The following is a 23,147-nucleotide window of genomic DNA, read 5'->3' as shown; positions in this document are numbered from 1 at the left end:
ATAACCTTTTTTAAAGGGAGGGGTAAATAAGTAATTTCAGATGGACTTAACGGAGAAAACTAACGGACATCCACTCTAGGGACTATCCGAGTAACAACTCGTCAAACCATAGGAAAAATCGGTGTAATTTTTAAAAGTTGGAAACTATAGGTGTTATTTTACAAAAGTAACAGAGGAACTACACTCTTTATATTTTGTTTACATGTAGGAGTGAGAAAACCTGAATCTGACGTAAATACGTCAGAAGTGACACCCAAAAGGTGAAACATTTGGGGACATGTATTTTTGTATGAATTTAAAGGTTGATTCTAAACACACCCCCTCCCCTCCTGATTATACCCCCCTTGTGAGACCTTGTGAGAGGAAAACTGTCGGTCCCACGCGGGCCCCACCTGTAAGTATGTGAGAGGAGGAGGGTGAAAAAAGTAATTAGGGGGGTGTAGAAAGTAGCACCCAATTTAAAACATTTGGGCCATGTCCAGTGTCCACATTAGTTTAGGCGCGTTAACTGTGGTTGACTAATTCTTCAAGTTCAATGCTTACGACTCCAAAAACTTATCTTCATTTCTGTCTTTCTACTAACTTTAAGAAATGATCACCCACTTTCTTCAACCTCTATAAAACCCTAAAACTCTTACGATCCACAAGTTACTTTTTGTATGTTTGTAAATACTATTTCTTAATCCAATGTTTGGTCTGGTTAGCAAGCAGGATGACCAAATCCAAAAGCTTCTTTTACAATTTGGTCAAACCCTTCAAGCTCAAGTCAACTAAAGGTACCCTTTTCAAGATTTCATCAAAGATTGTGTTTTTTTTTAATGTTTTTTGAGGCTGGTTTTGTTTTCATATGCTATGTTGTTCAAGAATCTTGGTTTTTATGTGATACCCTTTTCAAGATTTCATCAAAGATGGTAACTTTTTATGTTTTTTGAGGTTGGTTTTGTTTTTTATCCTATGTTGTTCAAGAATCTTGGTTTTTATGTGATACCCTTTTCAAGATTTCATCAAAGATGGTATCTTTTTATGTTTTTTGAGGTTGGTTTTGTTTTTTATGCTATGTTGTACAAGAATCTTGGTTTTTATGTGCTACCCTTTTCAAGATTTCATCAAAGATGGTATCTTTTATGCTATGTTGTTCAAAAATCTTGGTTTTTATGTGGTACCCTTTTAAAAAATTCATCAAAGATGGAATATTTTTTATGTTTTTTTAAGGCTGGTTTTGTGTTAGATGGTATGTTGTTCAAGAATCTTGGTTTTTATGTGGTACCCTTTTCAAGAATTTATCAAAAATGGTATCTTTTTATGTTTTTTAAGGTTGGTTTTGTCTTGGATGCTATGTTGTTCAAGAATCTTGATTCTTGGTTTTTATGTGTTTGTCTTTTTTTGAATTTTGAATTGTGAAGCAGAAACTCAAGATGAAGAATTGGAACAGCTTGCTGCTCAAGAACAGAAGATTTTTAAATTTCAAACACTAATTTCTGCAACTAAGAATTTTCATCCAGATAATAAGCTTGGTGAAGGGGGTTATGGCCCTGTTTTTAAGGTTACAATCATCCTGTTTTCATTCGAATTGATAGAAAAAAATGTATTATTTTAGTTAGGGGGTTTGGGGGCTGACCCTTAAATTAATCATAGAGTATCGTCCTAAGGTTTAGTCATTTTTGCTTGTTCCCTGGGTTTTAAAAAGCGCGCCTAGGCGCAGCCTCTGGGGCTTTTTCGCTCAGTGCCTTGTGTAATTACAAGAAGCGCCCCAAAAGCGCAAATTTTAGGGTTTTTTTGAGGGCTTTTTGGCCTGAGGCGCGCGCCTCATGTATCTGAGGCGTTTTACTGCAGAAAAATGTTGTACCTTGGGTTTTTTGACTTGTACATGTAAGTAAAATGGTATAAAAGCCTTATTTATAGCTATATTTTGGTTAAAGGAAGCTAAAAACCTATGGGATATGTATGGGATATATAAAAAAAATTATATAAACATCTTGCGCCTCGGGTACGAAAAGCCCACCGCTTTTGCGCTTTGCGCTTCACGCCTCAATTTTACACCTCGTCGCTTTTGTGCGCCTCTCACTTTTTAAAACCAAGCTTGTTCAATCCAAAATGATTTTTTTTGTGCATTTGAGTCCTCCATGTATTGCCATTTTCATCCTTGAGTTTGGCAAAGTATTGCGATTTTCGACCCTTGAAATTTGGCCCTCAAGGATGAAAATGGCACCTCAGGGACGAAAGTGGTCAAACTTCTGGGACGAGAATGGTAATTTACTCTTAATCATATAATAATCACAAGAAGTAGGAGTAGATTACCCAAACAGTATTATTAACTCTAGAAACTGATTGTTTAAGTCTTGAAATCACAATAATTAGGTTAGGTAATCACTTTCAATACACACGTAAGTATCCAAACACCCCATAAGTGAAGAAAAATGGTGTCGACACATGCAAATGAGATGTTACATGATTGAAATGTGTTTAAATAAATGTGTAGGGGAAGTTGGAGGATGGGAGGGAGATAGCGGTGAAGAAGTTGTCACAAACATCCAAACAAGGGAAAAAGGAGTTCACGAATGAAGCCAAACTACTAGCTCGCGTGCAACACCGTAATGTTGTAAATTTATTGGGATATTGTGGAAATCCGGAGAAGCTTTTAGTATATGAATATGTTGAACATGAGAGTTTGGACAAGTTTCTTTTCAGTAAGTTCTTTCCCATTTTTTTGTTTATAGTATACATCATAATTCAATTAACGCGTGTCGTTTTGGTGGTTTAAAGATGATTTACGATATGAGATAAAAAAACTTAAGTCTTAACAAGATTCTTGTAACAGAAATTGAAAGGTTGGTCTCGAAATGTTGTCCATCGTTTATATTTTTTATTAATAAATAAATAAATCATAAGAACTATATTATCACAAGAGTAAAATGCATGGATAGTCCCTCTGGTTTGGTGAAATTTCATCTTTAGTCCCTAACTTTTCAAAATTACACTCTTAGTCCCTATGGTTTGACAAATTGTTACTCGGATAGTCCCCAAAGCGGATGGAGGTTAGTTTTTCTGGTTAAGTGGGTGTGAAATGACAAGGACTATCCGAGTAACAACTTGTCAAACCCAGGGGCTATCCGAGTAACAACTTGTTAAACCACAGGGACTATCCGAGTAACCTTCATCCGCTTTAGGGACTATCCGAGTAACAACTTGTCAAACCAAAGGGACTAAGAGTGTAATTCTGAAAAGTTGGGGACTAAAGGTGAAATTTCACCAAACCACAGGGACTATCCGTGCATTTTACTCTTATCACAATAATAATATTTATGTTTGAATAAAGCATTTTAAGAGGCTGGTTGTGTGCATTTAAAATACAAATTAGGTGAGTTTTGGCCTGTTCTGTTCTTAGCTAGATTTTTCTAAATTGACCCGTTTAATATAAAACATAATAAATAAATGACACATTTGTTTGCTAGCTATTTGATGGTGATTATGATCTTCTTGATTTTTTTTATCAGAACATCAAGAGGTGTTAGATTGGAAACGAAGATACGACATAATTCGCGGTGTCGCGCGTGGCTTGCTTTACCTTCATGAAGATTCACATGATCGTATCATCCATAGAGATATTAAAGCTAGCAATATTTTATTAGATGAAAAATGGATACCAAAAATTGCGGATTTTGGCATGGCGAGGCTCTACCCCGAAGATCAAACTCACATTAACACACGTGTAGCCGGTACCAAGTATGTTTTTACTATATCTATTCATAGGTAGTCTCTCTTTAAGTTAATAATTTAAACGGGTAGCTACCAATCTAAACAAATATAGTCATCCACACTTCTTAACCACAATTGGGTTGACCCGACACATTGTTAAGCACAAGCCATTGGTTGTTGTTTTGACAACGGTTGATACTTGATACTATAAAACATGTTATTAAGATCTCCTAAATGGATTTTTGCCTTTGGATACAGTGGATATATGGCACCCGAATATGTTATGCACGGTACTCTATCAGTAAAGGTGGATGTGTATAGCTTTGGCGTTGTGATTCTAGAGCTCATTAGTGGTCAGAAAAACTCGACTTTCGACCTTGATCCCGAGTGCCAAAATCTACTAGATTGGGTAAGAGAATAAGAGATCAACCTTCACTTTTATAATTTTTTTAGGGAAAATCACGAAAATGGGCCTTTTACCAAACAACTTTACGAAAATAAACATCGTTTGCGTTTGTGGTAGTCTCAATCCTTGAGATTGCGTCTGTGGTAGCCTCATGAATCCTTGCGAATAAGAAGTTGACACGTGTCATCATCCTTAGGCTTTTTTTTCTTTTCCACCACTATTTTTAAAAAAGCATAACTTTTTCATACGCTAATACTTTTTAAAAAGAGTTCAATTCCATTTTAGTCCCTGTGGTTTGGACCATTTTATCAGTTTAGTCCAAAGGTTTGAAACGTTGCCATTATAGTCCAAATAGTTTGAAACGATGTCATTTTAGTCCACTGGGTTAACTTCATCCTATTTTTTTGTTAACAAGAAGGGCAATTCGGCCATTTTATATGGCCGGATTGCCCTTCTAGTTAGCATAATTACATAAAAAATGACTGAATTGCCTTCTAGTTAACAGAAAAAATGGATGAAGTTAACCCAGTGGACTAAAATGACAACGTTTGAAACTATTTGGACTAAATTGGCAACGTTTCAAACCTTTGGACCAAACTGGCAAAATGGTCCAAACCACAGGGACTAAAATGGCATTTAACTCTTTTAAAAAAGTTCACACCAAACTAAAGAGAATTTTATTATCTTAAATTGATGTATTTTTTTATAAGAAAATATTATCGTATGAAAAAATATACTCGTTTAAAAATCGTGGTGGAAAAGAAATAAAAAGTAGGCGCAGAAACTTTGCGTCTCAGACGCAAAACTTGTATTTATTTTCGTGTTTGTTTCTCCCCCTAGACGCATACCAGGTTAATATTCGTAAAGTTGTTTGGTCGAAGAACATTTTCGTGATTTTCCCTATTTTTTAACTATTTTTATGGTCCATGTTCAAGAAATGATAGATTTAAATTTTCTACAGGCATATAAGCTGTACAAGAAAGGCAAAAGCCTCGAAATTCTGGAGTCAAAACTGGCCGCGTCAGCAGACCCAGAACAAGTTTGCGCATGCATACAAATCGGGTTATTATGCACCCAATCGGACCCAAAACAACGACCCACAATGCGCGGTGTGGTCTTAATGCTAAACAAAAAACCGAGTGCACTAGACGAACCGAACCGCCCGGGAATCCCCGGCACAAGGTACCGAAGGTCCCACAGATCCGCCACATCATCCTCAGCAGCCGGGACTTCTGGTGCTTCGAGTTCTCATGCTTCCACCGCCACCACCACTTCCACCACCATGGTTGCTAGTACCCCGAAAGGATCTGCTTTTGTGGCGGCGCGTTCGGGTTCTTCCACCATGACATCCGCTGCGGGTTCCTCTGGTCATGGCGTTTCGCATTCGGGTCCTCACCGGAAGTTGAGATCAGATCCTCATGGTAAACGTCCCATGGTGATTCAAGATTGATTGAATCTTAGAACTTTTCTTAATAAAAAGTTTTATTTTTTATTTTTTTATTTTTTTCCATGATTAAATCACTGAATTATATACAACATACACCTATTCTTTAGCCAAAAGTGAGAAGTAGGATTGAGAAGTGAGATAGTCAGCAGGTGTAATTAGGTGTGTAGATATTTTTAGTGTTCTTCATATATAGATTTTATATTTTGACTTGTTTGTAATTTCAATAGGCATATAATATTAAATTTCCCATATTTCTTTGGTGATTTTTATATTGTAATTTTTTTTTTTTTGAACGGCCAACGAATCCTCCAAATGGGCTACTGGCGAAATTCACCACATCGGGATACACTCGCCTTCCGAACCGGGGAAACCCTCACCTAGGGCCGAAGCCCGTGAACACTCGCCCGAAGGCACGACAGTGCGGTGAGGTAAAACCCGCTCAGTTCAAGGATCGAACTAGCGATCGCCGCCTACTCGCCTAGTCTCTTTATATTGTAATTTAAGACAAAAAAAGAAAGGATGAATATGTCAATACATTTATTGTCAATGAATGTGTCGATACATTTAGCCAGTCAAGAAATGTGTCCCATTTCATCTTTTTACTAATATTACTTTATCTTTTGTAACGCCAGAGAAAAACATTCATTAAACGAAAACATAAAACATAAAAAACAATAACAAAATTAAACAAAAAAAATATTATCTTAAAGGTGAAGCTTTGACCAATCTTTGATCTATAAAAAAACATGTCATTATCTTCTCAATGGTTTTCTTCACATGAAGTTGTTTTTTTGTTGAATTACCTTTTAATTTTCCATTTAGACGGTGGGTTGTGGGAGCGGGGAGCACCTCGGGGTGCTGAGGTGGCTTAGGTCACTGTCGGGAAACACCGCCCCCGTCCTTCCTTCGGTGCACTCGGGAACCCAACCCTGTCCTCCCTGATCTGTTGTGCTTGTTGATGTTGTTGGTTGTTGATTGGTGGGGAAGGAGAAGGCGGTGAAGGGGAACCATACCCCTTTGGTTAGGGGCGTTAAACGGGCCGTGTTTGTGGGTTGGCGGGTTCAACTCGACCCGAACCTGACCCAAATATTCGCAGGCTGACTCGAACCCGACCCGTTCAACCTGATTTTATTTTTTTCTAATTTTTTTAGTAAATTAATATATTAAAATTATCATCTACTACAAAAAAACACACAAACTTATGTAACAAAATTACATTAAATCATAAAATCTTATGTCAATTTCCCTTTTAAGTTATAATCTATATTATTATAAAAATGAGAAGTGATGTACAAAAATGTAATTTGACCAGGGGTACACATTTTTAAAAAGCATGTACAAGCAACTGAAGCTGGTAGTAGAGGAAGTTTAGCAGACTTTTAAGACGCCTCCAGGGACAGGCTAGGGATTTCACCTATAAACCCTAATATCCCATTATATAGCATGTAAATGAATCTTGCAATTAAGACGTGAAGATAGAAAGGCAGATTGTGAATGCGAATAATGGTGGGAGTCTCCAGGTTGCAGATGAAGCATCGGTGTGTTTCAATTTCATCTCAAGTTCATCATGGTTGAAACACACAAGAACCAATCGTTCAATCACGCTCTTCGAAACAACGAAGAAATTCCACCGGTCACAGACGTTTGTTCTTCCTTCACTCGATCGATCATCCTATTTTTTCTGCTACCACGAAACAGATCGGTCCCAGATGATGGTGGTCACCAAACTTCGACTTCGTTTCCTGCTAAAATTGATGGTTTTGACGGTCTCTGACTCTCTGGTTGATTGGCGGTAGCCGGAGAGGCGATTTGAGCAGGTGATTTTAATTATTGTTAGATCGTATCCAATTGTTTTCATTCGTTCAGATAAATAGAAGTTCTACAGAGAAATTTTAGTTCTGCACATAAGGTGTTTGATTTAATGCCAGTTTTGGTTTTGTTGATGCTATATATAGATTCCTATAAAATAAAACAATTACATTGTTTCAATGAACAGGTGGAGCCAGAAGTTCGATTGATTATTCGTGTTCATGGGTGGCGGACTGCATCAGGTAGAACACAACTTCTTTGACTTACAATTTGAAAGAAACATGGGTGTTGCCATACCTTCAGGTTGTGGTAATAGATCATATGATTATGGTATGAATTTCTGCTCTTTTTTATACCATGATTATTGTGTGAAATGGAAGAATTGGGGAGGAGGTGGAGTAATTTAATTTTTTTAGATGGTGTGTGATCTGTCATTATTGTTGTTCCTTTTCCAGGATGAAAACATTGAAGATGCTGAAATGAAACGTACATTTAATATGGGAATCGGGATGGCTTTGGTTACTGGCGAAGAGGCTGCCCAAAGGAAAGAGGTAGTATTCGACTATTTAGTTATGTGATCTTGGTTACCATTAAGTATGTAACTTAGGCTCTATATGTTTGATCCTACACATGATTTGCACAAGATAAAGATAGTAGAGGTGTGTATAAGTTTATTATGATAAGTTCTTCAATTTTCTTTGATGAAGTTGATGCAATCGGGGGTACACGTTTCGATGATGGTGTAGGTGGAGATAATGAGGTCCAACGAACCATGCTTGAAATTGTGAATCGGCTTAATGGGTTTGACGCTCGTGGTAAAATTAAAGTTCTGATGGTATGCAGTGTTGGTTTAGATTTTTATAAATCATTTTGGTCTTGTTTATGTGTTTATAATATATTCATGTTACCTTGCAGACCTGATACACTTGACCCAGCATTGTTAAGACCGGGAAGGCTGGATCGAAAAGTGGGGTTTGGGCTTCCAGATATGAAAAGTAGGACACAAATATTTAAGATTCATACACAAAAAACACTGTGAAAGGGATATTCGTTTGAACTTTTGGCTCGTCTTTGCCCTAATTCTACTGGTATGTCTTTTTTTTTCTTGGATAGTCGATAATTTGGTGTTTTGTTAGATTGATTGATTGATGATGTTTGGTTGTTTGTGATGGATGCAGAAGCTGATATAAGAAGTGTGTGCACAGAGGCTGGAATGTATGCGATTCAAGCCCGACGGAAGACGGTGACGGAGAAACATTTTCTTGATGCAGTGAATAAAGTGATCAAGGGTTATCAGAAGTTCAGTGCAACTCCCAAATACATGGTGTACAACTAAACTAAGGGCATGAGATGTTTGTTGTTATTTTACCGTTTTTAAGGTAAACCAAGCATGTTTACTGACTTTTTATTATTATTTTTTTTTATTACAGGGGATGACTCTTGAAGAATATCAAAAGCCAAAAGGTTCTAGCCTTATCAATATTGCATCTCTGATACATTAGACCTTTTTTCTATATTTGGATCATTGACTTATAAATTGCTCATCATTTTTTTAATTTTGTGAATTCTTTATTATCTTACGTATAGGAATGAATTCAAACGCGAGGGAGCAGGTCGCGGGAACTGGGTAATGAAATTGCTCGGTATCTTTTTTTTACTTTCTATATAATTATTAAATTTAGAGGTGGGTAAAGGGGTGGCTTCGGTAACGAGCTAAAACGGGTTTGGGTCAAGGCATCTAAATTACTTAAAGGGAATATGGCCAAACCGCCAAAGTCACCTAAAGTAATCGACTTATTAAAAAGTAATATTATTTTGTAGTGTCGTTTTTGCCATCATATGTAGCGCATTAATTATTTTTAGAACATAAAATCTGGACAAAAAGTGTTTTGAGTGTCAACCCAGCCCACCCCCACCAGGTGACTTTGGCCATATTCCCTTTAAGTAATTTATATCATTTGACCCGTTGGGAGATAAAAGATGAGCCAAATTGGCCCATTATTAGGTATATGGTTTGAAAGCTTCGCCTATACTTGATACTTTTATTTCTTCGAGTTAGTAATGCTTGTTATGCTTCCTCACACGGAGAAGTGGTGAACGAAGGGGAGAAAACGCTGGTTTCTGATAAATCGTTTAACGTGGAAGATTCAAACGATGAGAAAAAGAAGAATGCTGTAAATGAGTCCGAGGAGAAGGAGCTTGAGGATAAGGTAAATGTAAATCTAAAATGTGGAAATCCACTTTTAGAAGGAGAAACAAAGCAAGATCTTCTGAAAATGCTTTACTATGTTAACAATCAAATTCGGTAGTTTTGTGATGGCCAATACGGGTTGCAGTGGGTTGGGTTCGGCTCTTTTTGATGACCTGCTAACGCTTTTTTGACTGTTTCTTTTGAGTGATATAAATAGCTCAAACTGTATGCATCAAGAGTCCTCTCAAAACTTGGATCAGATTTAACCGGTGGATGCATGAATCCAGCTGCTGTAAGTATCTTCAGTTTTACTCTCTTTTTGGTTGCATATAATTATTACTAAAAAAAACTTATTTAGCGTAGGTTGGCTGTAACACAGATGACAAAATTCGAGGTGGTATATTCAAAAGTCAACACATGTCAAATATGCGTTTGTTGATAACGGGTCAGATGGGTAAAATAGAGAAATTTAGCTAAAAGAAATCAAACGGGTCGGAAGTTGGCTCTGGACTCAGCCTACAACATACATTCATTTTCTTCAAAAAAAAGGTTATTGTTTTGATATAGTTTTTGTGACCATATCTTCTCCTTACAAATTTACAAAAAAAAAAAAAAGAATGAAAAGTGGTTGTGGGTCAACGGTCAACCCCACACGACCCGATTGACCTGCGCATAGACATTATTTGTTTTGATGCAAACCAATTTTGACCCGTTACTTGACCATGAAAGCTACTTGATTTGTTTACCTATTTTGATGTTCTTTTATGAAAATTTTTGTTTTTGAAAATCCATAGAACCAATGAGCAAAAGGTTAGTCAAAACAAAAGCTTTTAGGGGTCGCGTTATGATGTTATCTAAGATTATATTTGTATGCAGCATTTTTCTTTAAGTTTGCATATTGACACTTTATTTATAAAAAATGTAGGCTGTTGGGTGGGCATATGCTCTTGGTGTTCATAAAACAAAGGAGCATATAGTTGTTTATTGGTTTGCCCCCATCGAGGCGACTTTATTGGTTGTATGGACATTTAGGTTGCTGGTACGGCAGCCAAAACCAGAGAAACAGAAGAAACAGAAGACTAACTGAAGGTGATTCTATCACACCTCACACGGTTGCACAAAACCAATCCTTCTACATATATAGAATGAAGATTCCATTTACAGAATTCTACATTATAGATTTTTTGGTCTTCCATACCAATTGCATTCTTTAATCTCCAAATTAGAGATAAAAGTGATGTATACTCAACTCATGTTGTATTCCTTTATCACAAAATTGCAGAAGCTTTGACTTTTACAAGTCAATTAAATATTGAATGTGATGTACTGATGTAATACATATTTTGATTAAGTCCACATGCCAAATTTATGGTGGATTTTATTCTCTTTATGGACGTAAAAATGGGTCAAGCAAGGGAAGCCCTAAATGCCCTTCACCACCCGCCACGACGGAGGCGGTTAACTGAATCGGAAGATTTGGTGCACCGAAAGTATTATGCGGCTATTGTTGAATGGAAATAAATGTTACAAACCTGGAATTGATTGTGGTTCGTAATAGACATCATAATTGAAATTGATATCAGTCGGGACACCCGTCGCAACGCGCGGGCATTCCCACTAGTTATAGTATAACATACAAACTCAATTTAGTTTTTGACATAAAACATATTATAAAAAAATATAATTTTTAATAGAAATGGGTTAAACGGGTCAACCCGTCAACCCGACCGGGTTGACCCGAACATGACCCATTTAGCTAAACAGGTTCAACCTGAAACTGACCCGAGCTCGTTTAGACTAAACCTAAACCCGTGAATTTCGTTTTAGATTCATGTCGTGTTAGAAATTCACACTCCTACCTTTGACGAGGAAGGAGAATGAGAAGAGGAAGGTGGTGAGATGAAGATGATGTGGATATTGGGGGAAGAATCACACCCCGGAGTCCTATATTATGTCACGTATGTTCTGATAAAGCAAAGTTAGATTTATGAGTTTAATAAATACTATTTATAAATAATAGAAGTACTATACACGCAAGTTATCGAAATGCATCTACATCTATGATCTTAAGACAAGTAACTGCCAACTTTACGTCTATTTGGTCCAAACAAGTAGGACATTAACTCCTTTTCTATCAATATAAATAATAATAATACCTAAGACTATGGGGTATGGGGCGTGGGTTGGGGGAAAACGCCCAAGCCACCACCCCGGGTGGGCTTGGGTTGGGGCGTGGCCCTTGGGGCTTGGGTTTCAAGTCGGGCGTGGAGCGGGGGTGACATGCTAGCTGGCTTGCTCCTATTCGCTGACCCCGCCATGTCATAGCGGTCATTTGAAAGTTTGAATTTTAAATTCAAACCGTTTGGCATACAATCCGCCACCTGGGTCTCCCAACAACCCCTATAAATGTAACCCCCAACCCACTGGTCCCCCCATCCCACGAACCCGCTACCCCACCGGGGCCACCGGCTACCCACTTCTCACGAACCCGCTACCCCACCGAAGAACATGGCATCTTGGACTCACGAGGAAGAATTGGCTCTCGTCACAAGCGTCGTTGACACTATGAAGGGCCGGCAACCGGGCCAAACAAAATATTGGCCGGAAACATTAGCAGCCTACCGACAAAACGTCGGTAACGACCGCCACAACCTCAACGCGTGCCAACACAAATGGCGCGAGCTACGGCCCAAGCTCGATCGTTTCAAGGCTTACTTCGAAGCCGTTCCGAGCGGCGAGTTAAGCCACGAGGACCGGGTGGCGGTGGCAAACATAGAGTTTCGAGGCAAGGAGCGAAGGGCGTTCGACAAGATCGTTCTTTTTGAAATTTATCTAACGCTCTAGGTTTGTTATTTTATAATTTTTAGAAATTATGTAATTTTAGTATTATGTAATTTTTAAAATTTTAATGAAGTTGTAGGTTTTTTTTATAAATGTTGTGTGAATTTTATAAATTTTTTGTAATTTTTTTTAATAATCTGCCACGCGGTGCACCCAACCCAAGCCCAACCCACGACCCGCCATACCCCGCGGACACGTCACTAGACGGTGGGGGGCTCCCATTCCACGTGTCAACAAATGCCGCAATCCAAACCCAACTCAAGCTCCACCATACCCAACGGTCTAACCACTTGATCCACCATCATGGCTACATCTTTTCGTTACAACTTACAAATCATGTCAATTTAATTCAATTAAGTTATTGATTTTTTTTTAACTATTACATGTATAATGTGCGATTTAAGTTTCTAGTGCTTTAAAATATATATTGTGAATGTATGTTTGATGGATGCAAAAAACTATTAGGGCCTTAGGGGTTATTTGGATGTGTTTCAAACATATTTATTACTAGATTATAACCCCGTATATTACACGGGTTGAATAAATGAATTTTATATACCAAATAATAAAACATTATCTTTTTAAAAGCCTCCTTTATTACACAGGTTGAAGAAATGTAATTTTATATATTAAATAATAAAATAAGTTATATCTATAAGAACCATATGTACTGTACGGGTTGAATAAATGTAATATTATATACCAAATAATTAAAAAAATATATCTTTAAAACCATTGTATTACACGGGTTGAATAAATGTAACATTGTTTACCAAATAATAATAAAAGTTATATTTTTAAAAACCCCCGTGTATTACATGGGTTGAATAAATATGATTTTATATACTAAATAATAAAAAAATATATTTAAAAAAAACTAACGGGTTTTTTTTATATTTAAAGTAGGATAAGATTGAATATTAATCTAAACTAACGGATTTTTTTTTTATATTTATAGTTAATATAAGATTGAAAAATCATATGATTGAATAGGTGAGAGGTTGTATTATGATAAATCGGTTAACCGTACTCAATGATAAAGATAATAGTGATTGTTGAACAAATTAATTAATCGAATTTAACAGAAACATCTGTGAATATCCAACTTTAACTTTGTGTCTAAAACTACCGAAACTCCAATCCAACAACTAAATAATCGTATTTGAATTTAAAGCTAGTACACTTCCCATCATCTACAAATAGCTACATCATATCATTCACCAGCACACATCTTTAAAAATGAAAACAATCATCTTATTCTCAGTACTCGCATTGATCATTTTAGCAGCCAGTTCAGCTCCTGCTCCCGTCCTCGATGCCCATGGAAAAAGCCTCCGCGCAGGGGTCAAATACCTCGTTAAACCTGCTGATAAAGACGGTTATATTGGTGGATTCGGTCTGGTGGAGGTCCTAACCAAGCATTGTCCAGCTGTAGTTGGACAACTCCTAGGTAAGCAAAAGGAAGGGCCTCTAGTTGACTTTCACTCCGGCCAACCCCAAGGAACGCTTGATCCGTCTATCCACAGATTTGATTGAATATTAGATTTGTATGAATTCTTATTAGATTTGATTGAATATTATTGTTAATAAAAGTTTGTATTAGATTAGATTTTAGATTTGATTAAATATTATTAATAATAAGAATTTGTATTAACTAGAAATACAACCCGCCGCAATGCGGCGGGGATTCTTTAGTTATAACTAAGTCGATTTAGGACGCGTACGTTATGTTGAACCTATCAAACGGGAAAAAAATAGACGATGTAAAAACATTTACCCACACACGCACGCACGTTGCGTCATGTTAACTCGCAAAATTTAGAACGAAACGTAAAAACGTTAAACCAAAGACGCATGTTGCGATGTGTTAAGTCACAAAATTTAGAACGAAGCATAAAGCGAAAATTTTGCAGAAAATGAAAACTATAAAGGACCAAAGTTGAAAGTAAAAAAAGTTGTGAGGATAGATTAAAAAGTTTTGTGTTTAAGTAAGAAAACAAATAGTTTTGGGTTAAAAGTGATTTATGAAATACTTTTGGGTGAAAAGTAAAAAAATCAATTTAAAAAAAAAAACCCAAAGCCAAGGTTACAAAAACCATATGCATAACCATTTTTTTTTGAAAAACCCTCAAAGCCAAGATTACAACACATAAGTAAAAAAAAAATTGTTAAATCGCAAAAGATGGAAACTTTTGAATAGAAGTGAAAAATCAAATTAATCAAAGTGGTTAAATTGTATAAGATGGAAACTTTTGAATTAAAAGTGAAAAATCAAATTAATCAAAAGGGGTTAAATTACCAAAATTGAAACTTTAAACTTAAATTGTCAAATATTAAAACTTTAGGGTTAAAAGGAAACAAATATTAAAACTTTAAACTTAAATTGTCAAAGATTAAAACTTTAGGGTTAAAAAGGAAAATTTCAATTTTTTTTTTGAAAAACACCCTAAACCAATGTTACAAGTCATATATGCATAAACATGTTGGTTCTTTATAATGTTTAAATTTAGATTAAATATTATTATTTTTAGTATTATTAATAATTTTAATCAATTAAATGAGAGAATGACAAGTGTCCCAAAACAGTTTTCTTTTATTATATAGTATAGATAAGTTGAGTACATCACGTGGATGTCGGTAATTTAAATCGAATTGGCCATCTAACACAAAAGGGTGTGTGACGAGCCACTTCGTCGTTGCTGCAATAGTAGGTGAAAAGGAATACAATATAAGAACAATGCGCATATCATACCACTCAAAGGAAATGTAACCATTCAATGTTCAATCACTTTCTTGTTTCATGTTATTCAATCACTTTCTCGTTTCATGCATCTCTACACATTACTCTTACTTACTCTCACATTAGAGTTCATTCATGAATCATGAGGTTTAACTCTTGTGATAAATCTAATGGTGCTTGTTTCTTGTCTCAAATCAAATACTTAAGACATTCAAACACAAATAGGACACCATGTGAAACAACGGCAAGAATCCTTTGTTGCAGTACATAGTTGAAAAATGGTTTGAATATCTCAATCCAATTGCTCGAGGGATACAACAAATGATTATTTACTTGGGTAATCAATGCAATCTACTTTTCAAATACGTAAATTAGAGTATTCACTATGAAAACCTTAAAAATATATGAGGGAGTTTCGTTATACTATAAGAAATGATTGTTAGTGTTTTTGAATGGTTGTGAGTGGAGGAAAGAAAAAATATAGTAAAAAGTTGCTCTTCATCTGTAAATATATATGAAAAAAATATAGAGAGAGAAAACCTTATAAATTTTTAAATATTTTTAGAAATGGTTGTGAGTGAAACAAAGAGAAAAGGTAATGATAAACGTATAAAAATAGTATTTAATATTTTAATTGGAAAAGAGAGATAAAAGTAGTTGTTCTTAATGTAAATATATGAATATGGATAGAGAATTCATTGTGAATGCTTATGGAACTAACTTATCCGTGCTAACAGGGGTCACCCCATTAGTGTTATTACCAAGGCACCTAGGGCTTAGATCCCTCCAAAAATATGGTCCGCAACTTTTATACACACATGCATGTCATAGGTTGCCAGATTTGTTTGTTTGGAATTGGGTTGGAGGACATAAGTAGTGGACCTGGGCCATAGGGATATATCGCACATCGACTTTAATCATGAGACATTAGCGACGTAGGGATAAAGGACTAGGTGTTGACATGTTTAGTTTCTTTTTTTTCCTTTGACATACGTAACACGCGTAACAAACGAAAATTGAAGTATTAACAAATGAAAAGATAGAATACGGATTGTTCAAACTTCTCAAGAATTGCAATCGTCTTTTCAGAATTGTAAACACATCCCGATTTCACTCATGAGCAATCAGGCTTTGTTGTAGCTGTCAATACATGCGATGGCTGATGGATTCTTCATTTTAAAGCAGAAAAGTTTACAAGATTTCCCACTCTACAATGGTGAGACTTTCATGCCACCAAAAACTTCCACCTTAGAGCACCCACAACAATGGACCAAGTCCATCCAACAGACTGCCTCAGGCTACATTACTCCAAACCACAACCATTCGAAACCCTACTTTAATAAACCATTCTAGACCTCCACATCATACCCCACTTTTTATGCTAATATATATATATATATATATATATATATGATAAAGATCCGTTATGAACCACCCTTTATTGCGAGAACCGCGAGAACCAGTGTGAACACATGGCATTTTTGTAATTATAATATGTTTATGATAAAACACGCACATTCCTTTTTTTTGTTACTGTTCTCTGTTTTAGGGTTTCAAGAGCTTCATCAGTTCTCAGTTTTCACAAGTGGCAGAGAGGCGTCCATGGTGGTTTCACGGCGGCGAAAGGGCGTTCACGGCAGAGAGGTAGTCGCCGTTCACATATTTCACAGCGATGGCAGTCGGCACAGTGTTTACGGTGGTATATGGCATCTTCTGATTCATCATGTGTCGATCCTCATACATCTGATGATCCTCCTCATACATTGTTCCTCCTGTAAGTCTAATCATGCCATTTATCCTACCATTGTTCCTCATGTAACCCTAATCGTGCCACACTCCTCGATTATTCTGATCGTGATGCCCTAATTACGAATGGAATACTCGATTACGAATCGATGAAGAATATATGATCTATGATTATGTTCTTACTACAACAATATCGATTATAATATGAATTTTGTAGCACTAACCTCAATTATACGACGAATTTTGAAACATTTGATGGTAAAATCCATATGACGAACAATTTATGGTGTATTGTTATCGTTATGACGAAGACGAACTACTGATGTAATCGAGACGAACTATAGAGAATTGCTTATGCTTGAGAACTGAGAACTGCTGATGCAATTCGATTGTTGGACTTGATTATTGTATAAATACACCATCCTGCACATGTGTAACACTTTACCATTACCCTATAACCATCACCAATAATCTACATCTTGCACATGTGCAGCACGTTACCATTACCAATTCACGGCGGCATCCGTGGCTACCTAATCGATGTTAACACATCACACCCACCACCACAACGACAACTACTCTGACTATAACTCCATCATTGACATACTTCAGTATACTAACCACCGTTCACAGCTAGTTCATGTGAGTATGTTTTATTATTGAATCTGAATTAATTATATTATTGCTTGATTTAGTTTATGTTTTTAATCACATGTATCTTTACTGTTTACTTTGTTTTTAAGTTTTATTTACATGATTATTTTACATCATGCCAGGGCTGTTGGAGGCTATTGAAAGTGGTGACCATAGGTGTGAGATAGTGGTGACGGTGGCATGATGTGTTTTGAATTAGGCCAGTAAACAAAACTAATGCCACTGATGTGTTCGACATTGTGCCCATTTGAATAGAATATCAAGCATGTCCTGTACTACTCTTAGTAGTAGCCTAGTAGGAAAGTGTGATTTTATTTTGACACGTATGCGGTTCTGTAGGTATGTGATGGATGAAATCGGGTTCAACACTCAGAGATGAACCAGATTTCAGAGTATCACCATTCATGTGCATGGCTGAAGGGACATGGGAGTCTGCTGTGAGGTGATCTATTGTTAACATTCTGTTTCTTTTTTCTATTCCTTTTAAGTACAAAAGTATACATATATATCATATTAAACAGGTCAGATACATAACATAATAAAACAGTAGATAATGTTTGGCCGTGTTTGCATTTCCTCTCTTAATGTTTGAGATTGGTAAGAAGTCCCGAGGTTTCAACAGCCGAGCTCTCTACACTTTCCTCGTTCATTGCATATTAGGTAAGGTCGATTTTAGTTCACTATGATCTTTTGAGCTTTTCTTTTTTTTTTTTTTAAAAAAAAAGAGGGAATACGAGTGTGTGAATGGTTCACTTTTATTACTGAACCATAATTAGAAGTTTCAGTTATATGGAAAACTATTAATTCGTTTATTTTTTGTTTTTAAGAAAGAACCTTTTACAGTTAATGAAAACCTTAACATTGCAGGTACTAAAGTGCAAGTACTAAATAATATATGACTAGTGTGAGTATATGCTTTTCATGCTAATTTTTTACTCTTTTGGCTTTCTATTTTTTATGGTTTTTTAGATGAGCTTTATGATACAAGACTCGAGGTGCATCAATCAGAGATGTTTTAGAGGAACACTTTTGACATCAGATATTGGAACACAATATCTTTAGGATGCTTCAATTAAGCGGGCTCTCTCTAAATGTTTTATGTCTCAAGTATTATTGTATACCCGAAGAGAAACATATCTGCATCAGTATGTGTTTAGTAGTAATCGAACAATGTCTATGATGATGATACACTTCATCGCTGCCCGCCGCAAAGCGCTAGATTATTTTAACATTAGTTTAAAGATAAAAGAAAGAAATTGAGTTAGCTTGGTATTGTATTTGAACAAGTTTTGAAAAACTATGAATGTTAATTAAACAGGAGTACATATTTGGTTTGTTTGTTTTGGCGTAAATTGTATCTGTGCATTTTAATAAAAATAATTATTTATTTTATCTGTGCATTTTGTGCGGATTAGGAATATGGTATTCACTTTGCGTGGGTGGGTCATGTTATTTGTTTTGGACTTTCATTATGAGCGGTTTATTTGTTCATATTAGGTGGCTCACATGGAGTTTACTTTGGTGTTTTTGGGAGGTGGGATGATTCATTTTTGGCGTTTAATTACCCGCCTAGAATACATTTTCATTTTTTTTCCTGTCGAACAATGCACATGTGTATACATGTTTAATGTTTCATTACACATTGTTATTGTTTCGACCAATGCACATGTGCATACATGAATATATTAACTGCATATAATCTGTTTTCCTTTACATATGCATCAACATATGTAATGTGGTACCCCATACGTAATAGGGTACCACATACACTCCACATGGTTATTGTTCCGAACAATGCACATGTGCATACATGTTTAATGTTTCACTACATATTATTATTGTTTCGACCAATGCACATGTGCATACTTGGATATTTTAACTACATATAATCCGTTTTCCTTTACATATACATCAACATATGTAATGTGATACCCCATACGTAATAGGGTACCATAACATATGTAATGTGGTACCCCATACGTAATAGGGTACCACATACGTAATATGATATGAACAAATATATAATATTTCAAAATATACACATATTCATTACTAACATATTTATTGTTTTTTTACTAATGCACGTGTGCATTACCAACATTAATACACTATCACACAACTTTTGTGTAACAGCCAATATATATATATAACACCCTTATCATAAGGAATCACATAATCCGAGCAACAATCATTGTTGCACATATGCATCACCGGCATATACTATACTAAACAACATATTACATCCTAAATTAACAAATATAACCATTGTAATACATTATACAATACTACAATACGAATATGTATGCTATATCAATCTTTGCACATGTGTAGTACCAAAATTTTCTCTACCAAACAACATAATACATCATATATTAACAAACATTGTCTTTTGTATTCCATGTCCACAAACTACCTACACATAACATTTGCATTAGTTCACAACCTCACACCTTCTGCTCGTCTTTCCATTTACTAAGCATCTTCCAACACTCCTCCTGTTTCAACGCCTCTTAGTCTATCATTTTCCGAGATGTCAACCTATTCATCAAATATGTCCTTGTTGTCAATCCATGAGCAGTTTTGAATATATTTTTCCTGCATACATTACATATAGTACATCAATTGTTTCATGTATGCACATGTGCAATAAACATTTTACAAACAATATGTACAATGTATATGTTTTAAAGTAATAATGCACTTGTGCATATGCCGTAATACAATCATATTAACTTAATCTGACAAAATATGCATATGTGCATAAATATGCACATGTGCAATAACATGACTGACCTAATAAGTGGGTTTGCTTCAGTAAAAAACTAACCCTTACCAAATCAAATTTCGTATTACTACGACCAATCATATTTAACATTAATTAGTAACAAATCTATTCTGTCAAACTATGCACATGTCCATCATTATAAATGACATTGTTAACATATTATGGCAAACTACATGACATTATTAACCTATTATAGCAAATTATTCACATGTGCGTAATTATACACATATGCATCAATATGATTGACCTTATTAAACTAATCTGGCAAGATATGCATATGTGTAAAGCTATGCACATGTGCATTAACATGATGGACCTTATCAACAGGTTTGCTTCAATAAAAGACCCTAACACTCAACAAATCAAACAACATTGTGCTTTTTACTTGTCCTATTCCTATTCCTTGTATTTATTTCTCCTGCAATAACTGCACATGACATCAAACAACATCGTTTAAAATGAAAGTAACAATTTGATGCACGTGTGCATATACTACCAACAGCATCATTGACTAATAACCAACCTTTTTTGGCTTTTCGTTTAACACTTTTGTATTCACCTTCCTTATCATCCGGCAGTTTTGTTGCCCCTTCGTCATTATATCTCAACACAAATGTTATTTTCTTCGTTTTTTTTCTAGCTTTTTACCTACGATAATAGTTGAAACATAATATAACCAAACATGAAATTTCTATTAGTATGTGCATTAAACACCTTTTTTCATCATCGTAAACGATATGCATTTGTGCATCTATATACACTTTGTTCATCAACATGCACATGTGCGTCACATGTCATGGTCATTATGCACTTTTGAATCACTATGCACATGTGCATCACATATTCTAATAATGATATTTAAAATCAATCCATATGTAAAGTTCAATGTTATAGGCTCAAATTCAATATGCACATATGCATCACTTTAAACAACAACATTAACATAATCTAATTACACTAAATAATCATAAACACGTATATTAAACAAAATGGTTCATATTTGCTATGCACATGTGCATCGCATGAAACAATAACACCATCATATTAAAGTAATCACGTATCTTACAGAAAACTGCTCAAGTTCACTATGCACATGTGCTTTACCTAAAACAACAACAACAACAACATATACTAATTACACAAAATCATCTACACGTATCCTAAACAAATTTGCTCAAATTCACTATGCACATGAATGATATTATTAACTTTATTTGCTCAAATTCACTATGACACACTCATTAAATCATCTATATTTATAATCACATTGCCCTAATTACGAACAGATTAAAAATCCACAATGCTTATAATCACCTTGCCCTAATTACGAATGGATATCGATGATTATGTTCCTAATATATATTATACGACTGACTTTGGACGAACTTTGGGAACTAACCTCGATTATATGACTATCTGCAGGTAAAATCTCAAATCTGATATAAAATCTCGATCCAGATGCTTCGATGCTTCTATATGGTGAACTGCTTCTATATGGTGAACTGATGATGGTGAAGTGATGATGTATTCGAGACGATGGTGTAATCGACGAACTGTTGAGTATTGTTGAGAGATTTAGGGACGAACTGTTGAGTATTGTTGAGAGATTCAGCTTGAAGGTTTAGAAATGTTGAGAGATCTGGATCTAATCAGAGTTTTTGGAGAGAGTGGACGTGAAAGTTTTTATTAAATGTGCTTTAATTTATGACTGAAGTCCAATTGTAAATGGAATCAGGTAACCGAGTTTTTTAAAAGTTTTTTGTTATTTACAAAATTGCCCCATGTTCACATTGGTTCTCGCGGTTCTCGCAATAAAGGTGGTTCTCGCATGAACCCTACCCTATATATATATATATATATATATATATATATATATATATATATAGGGAAAGTGTTCTGTACAAACGCCCTTATCGTACATTACGTACGTTACAATCTCAGCCGTCAGATCATCTTCCCGCATTTTAAAAATCGCATGTTGTTTTTTTTTTTTATAACAATTTCGAATGTGATAATTTTTGATGAATTCACATGTTTTTTTTGTACCAATTTCGCATGTTATAATTTTTGATAAAATAGCATGTTTTTTTATAACAATTTCGCATGTGAGAATTTTTGATGAATTCGCATGTTTTTTTGTACCAATTTCGCATGTGATAATTTTTGATAAAACAGCATGTTTTTTTTATAACAATTTCGCATGTGATAATTTTTGATGAATTCGCATGTTTTTTTGTATCAATTTCGCATGTGATAATTTTTGATAAAATAACATGTTTTTTATAACAATTTCGCATGTGATAATTTTTGATAAATTCACATGTTTTTTTGTACCAATTTCGCATGTGATAATTTTGATGAAATAGCATGTTGTTTTTTTGTAACAATTTCGCATGTGGTATTTTTGATGAAATCGCATGTTAAAAAACCAACATGCGAAATTGTTACAAAAAAACAACATGCGAATTCAATGCGAGAAGATGATCAGACGGCTGAGATTGTAGCGTACGTAATGTACGATAAGGGCATTTGTACGTTAACCTAACCCTATATATATATTGTGAGTACCCACACAATCCAAACCCTACCCGTCCGCTTGAGCGGACTACCTCCTCCAAACCGTGCCCAGTCAGCAACCTCCAACAACTTCGTGCGGTGGCTGCCTCGTCATCTAGACACTAGAGCTGACTTCACGTTGTTCATGCTCTTAGCATGGCGCATTAGATTTCAAACCAACTTTAAAACATTCAAAACCTTCACCTCACGCTACACCTTCTTATATAACGTGTGAAACCCACACCCTAGGTCTCTCGAGGTCCATGGATTCGGACT

At 35.5% G+C, this 23,147-nt stretch overlaps 2 protein-coding genes and 1 long non-coding RNA gene across 43 annotated transcripts; 2 read left to right on the top strand and 1 right to left on the bottom strand.

Annotated features, from left to right (window-relative positions):
- Window positions 1–533: 533 nt before the first annotated feature.
- On the top strand, window positions 534–5,800 carry LOC110915192 (putative receptor-like protein kinase At4g00960). Of its 2 annotated transcripts, none has more exons than XM_022159847.2 (6): window positions 534–776; window positions 1,404–1,543; window positions 2,480–2,687; window positions 3,495–3,723; window positions 3,955–4,105; window positions 5,064–5,800. In XM_022159847.2, exons 1-6 carry the CDS (start codon window positions 713–715, stop codon window positions 5,550–5,552), a joined length of 1,281 nt encoding a protein of 426 aa, XP_022015539.1. In that variant the 5' UTR covers window positions 534–712; the 3' UTR covers window positions 5,553–5,800. The 2 variants fall into 2 exon arrangements, with proteins under 2 accessions (XP_022015539.1, XP_022015540.1); XM_022159848.2 differs by having other exon boundaries at window positions 536–776; window positions 1,407–1,543.
- A 1,150-nt stretch (window positions 5,801–6,950) lies between these two features.
- LOC110915194 lies at window positions 6,951–10,905 on the top strand. 40 transcript variants are annotated; one of them, XM_035985081.1, is made up of 12 exons: window positions 6,954–7,366; window positions 7,546–7,600; window positions 7,814–8,017; window positions 8,105–8,193; window positions 8,274–8,446; window positions 8,537–8,682; window positions 8,789–8,822; window positions 8,946–8,985; window positions 9,418–9,568; window positions 9,767–9,841; window positions 9,908–9,943; window positions 10,475–10,905. In XM_035985081.1, exons 6-12 carry the CDS (start codon window positions 8,572–8,574, stop codon window positions 10,634–10,636), a joined length of 609 nt encoding a protein of 202 aa, XP_035840974.1. In that variant the 5' UTR covers window positions 6,954–7,366; window positions 7,546–7,600; window positions 7,814–8,017; window positions 8,105–8,193; window positions 8,274–8,446; window positions 8,537–8,571; the 3' UTR covers window positions 10,637–10,905. The 40 variants fall into 40 exon arrangements, 10 of the variants coding, with proteins under 10 accessions (XP_035840974.1, XP_022015544.1, XP_022015542.1 ...); XM_022159852.2 differs by having other exon boundaries at window positions 7,546–7,688; XR_004883333.1 differs by having other exon boundaries at window positions 6,955–7,366; window positions 7,814–7,909; window positions 9,913–10,098.
- A 9,067-nt stretch (window positions 10,906–19,972) lies between these two features.
- Window positions 19,973–21,820, bottom strand: LOC110918453. The gene is made up of 3 exons (XR_002581326.2): window positions 21,715–21,820; window positions 20,839–20,963; window positions 19,973–20,125 (listed from the first exon to the last, which is right to left on the bottom strand). It is a non-coding gene; the product is annotated as an uncharacterized LOC110918453 (long non-coding RNA).
- Window positions 21,821–23,147: the final 1,327 nt, after the last annotated feature.

Source organism: Helianthus annuus, chromosome 16 (assembly GCF_002127325.2).
Source record: "Helianthus annuus cultivar XRQ/B chromosome 16, HanXRQr2.0-SUNRISE, whole genome shotgun sequence".
NCBI classification, from domain to species: Eukaryota; Viridiplantae; Streptophyta; class Magnoliopsida; order Asterales; family Asteraceae; genus Helianthus; species Helianthus annuus.
The sequence above is the reverse complement of the archived record's forward strand: the minus strand, read 5'-3'. Positions and strand labels throughout refer to the sequence as shown.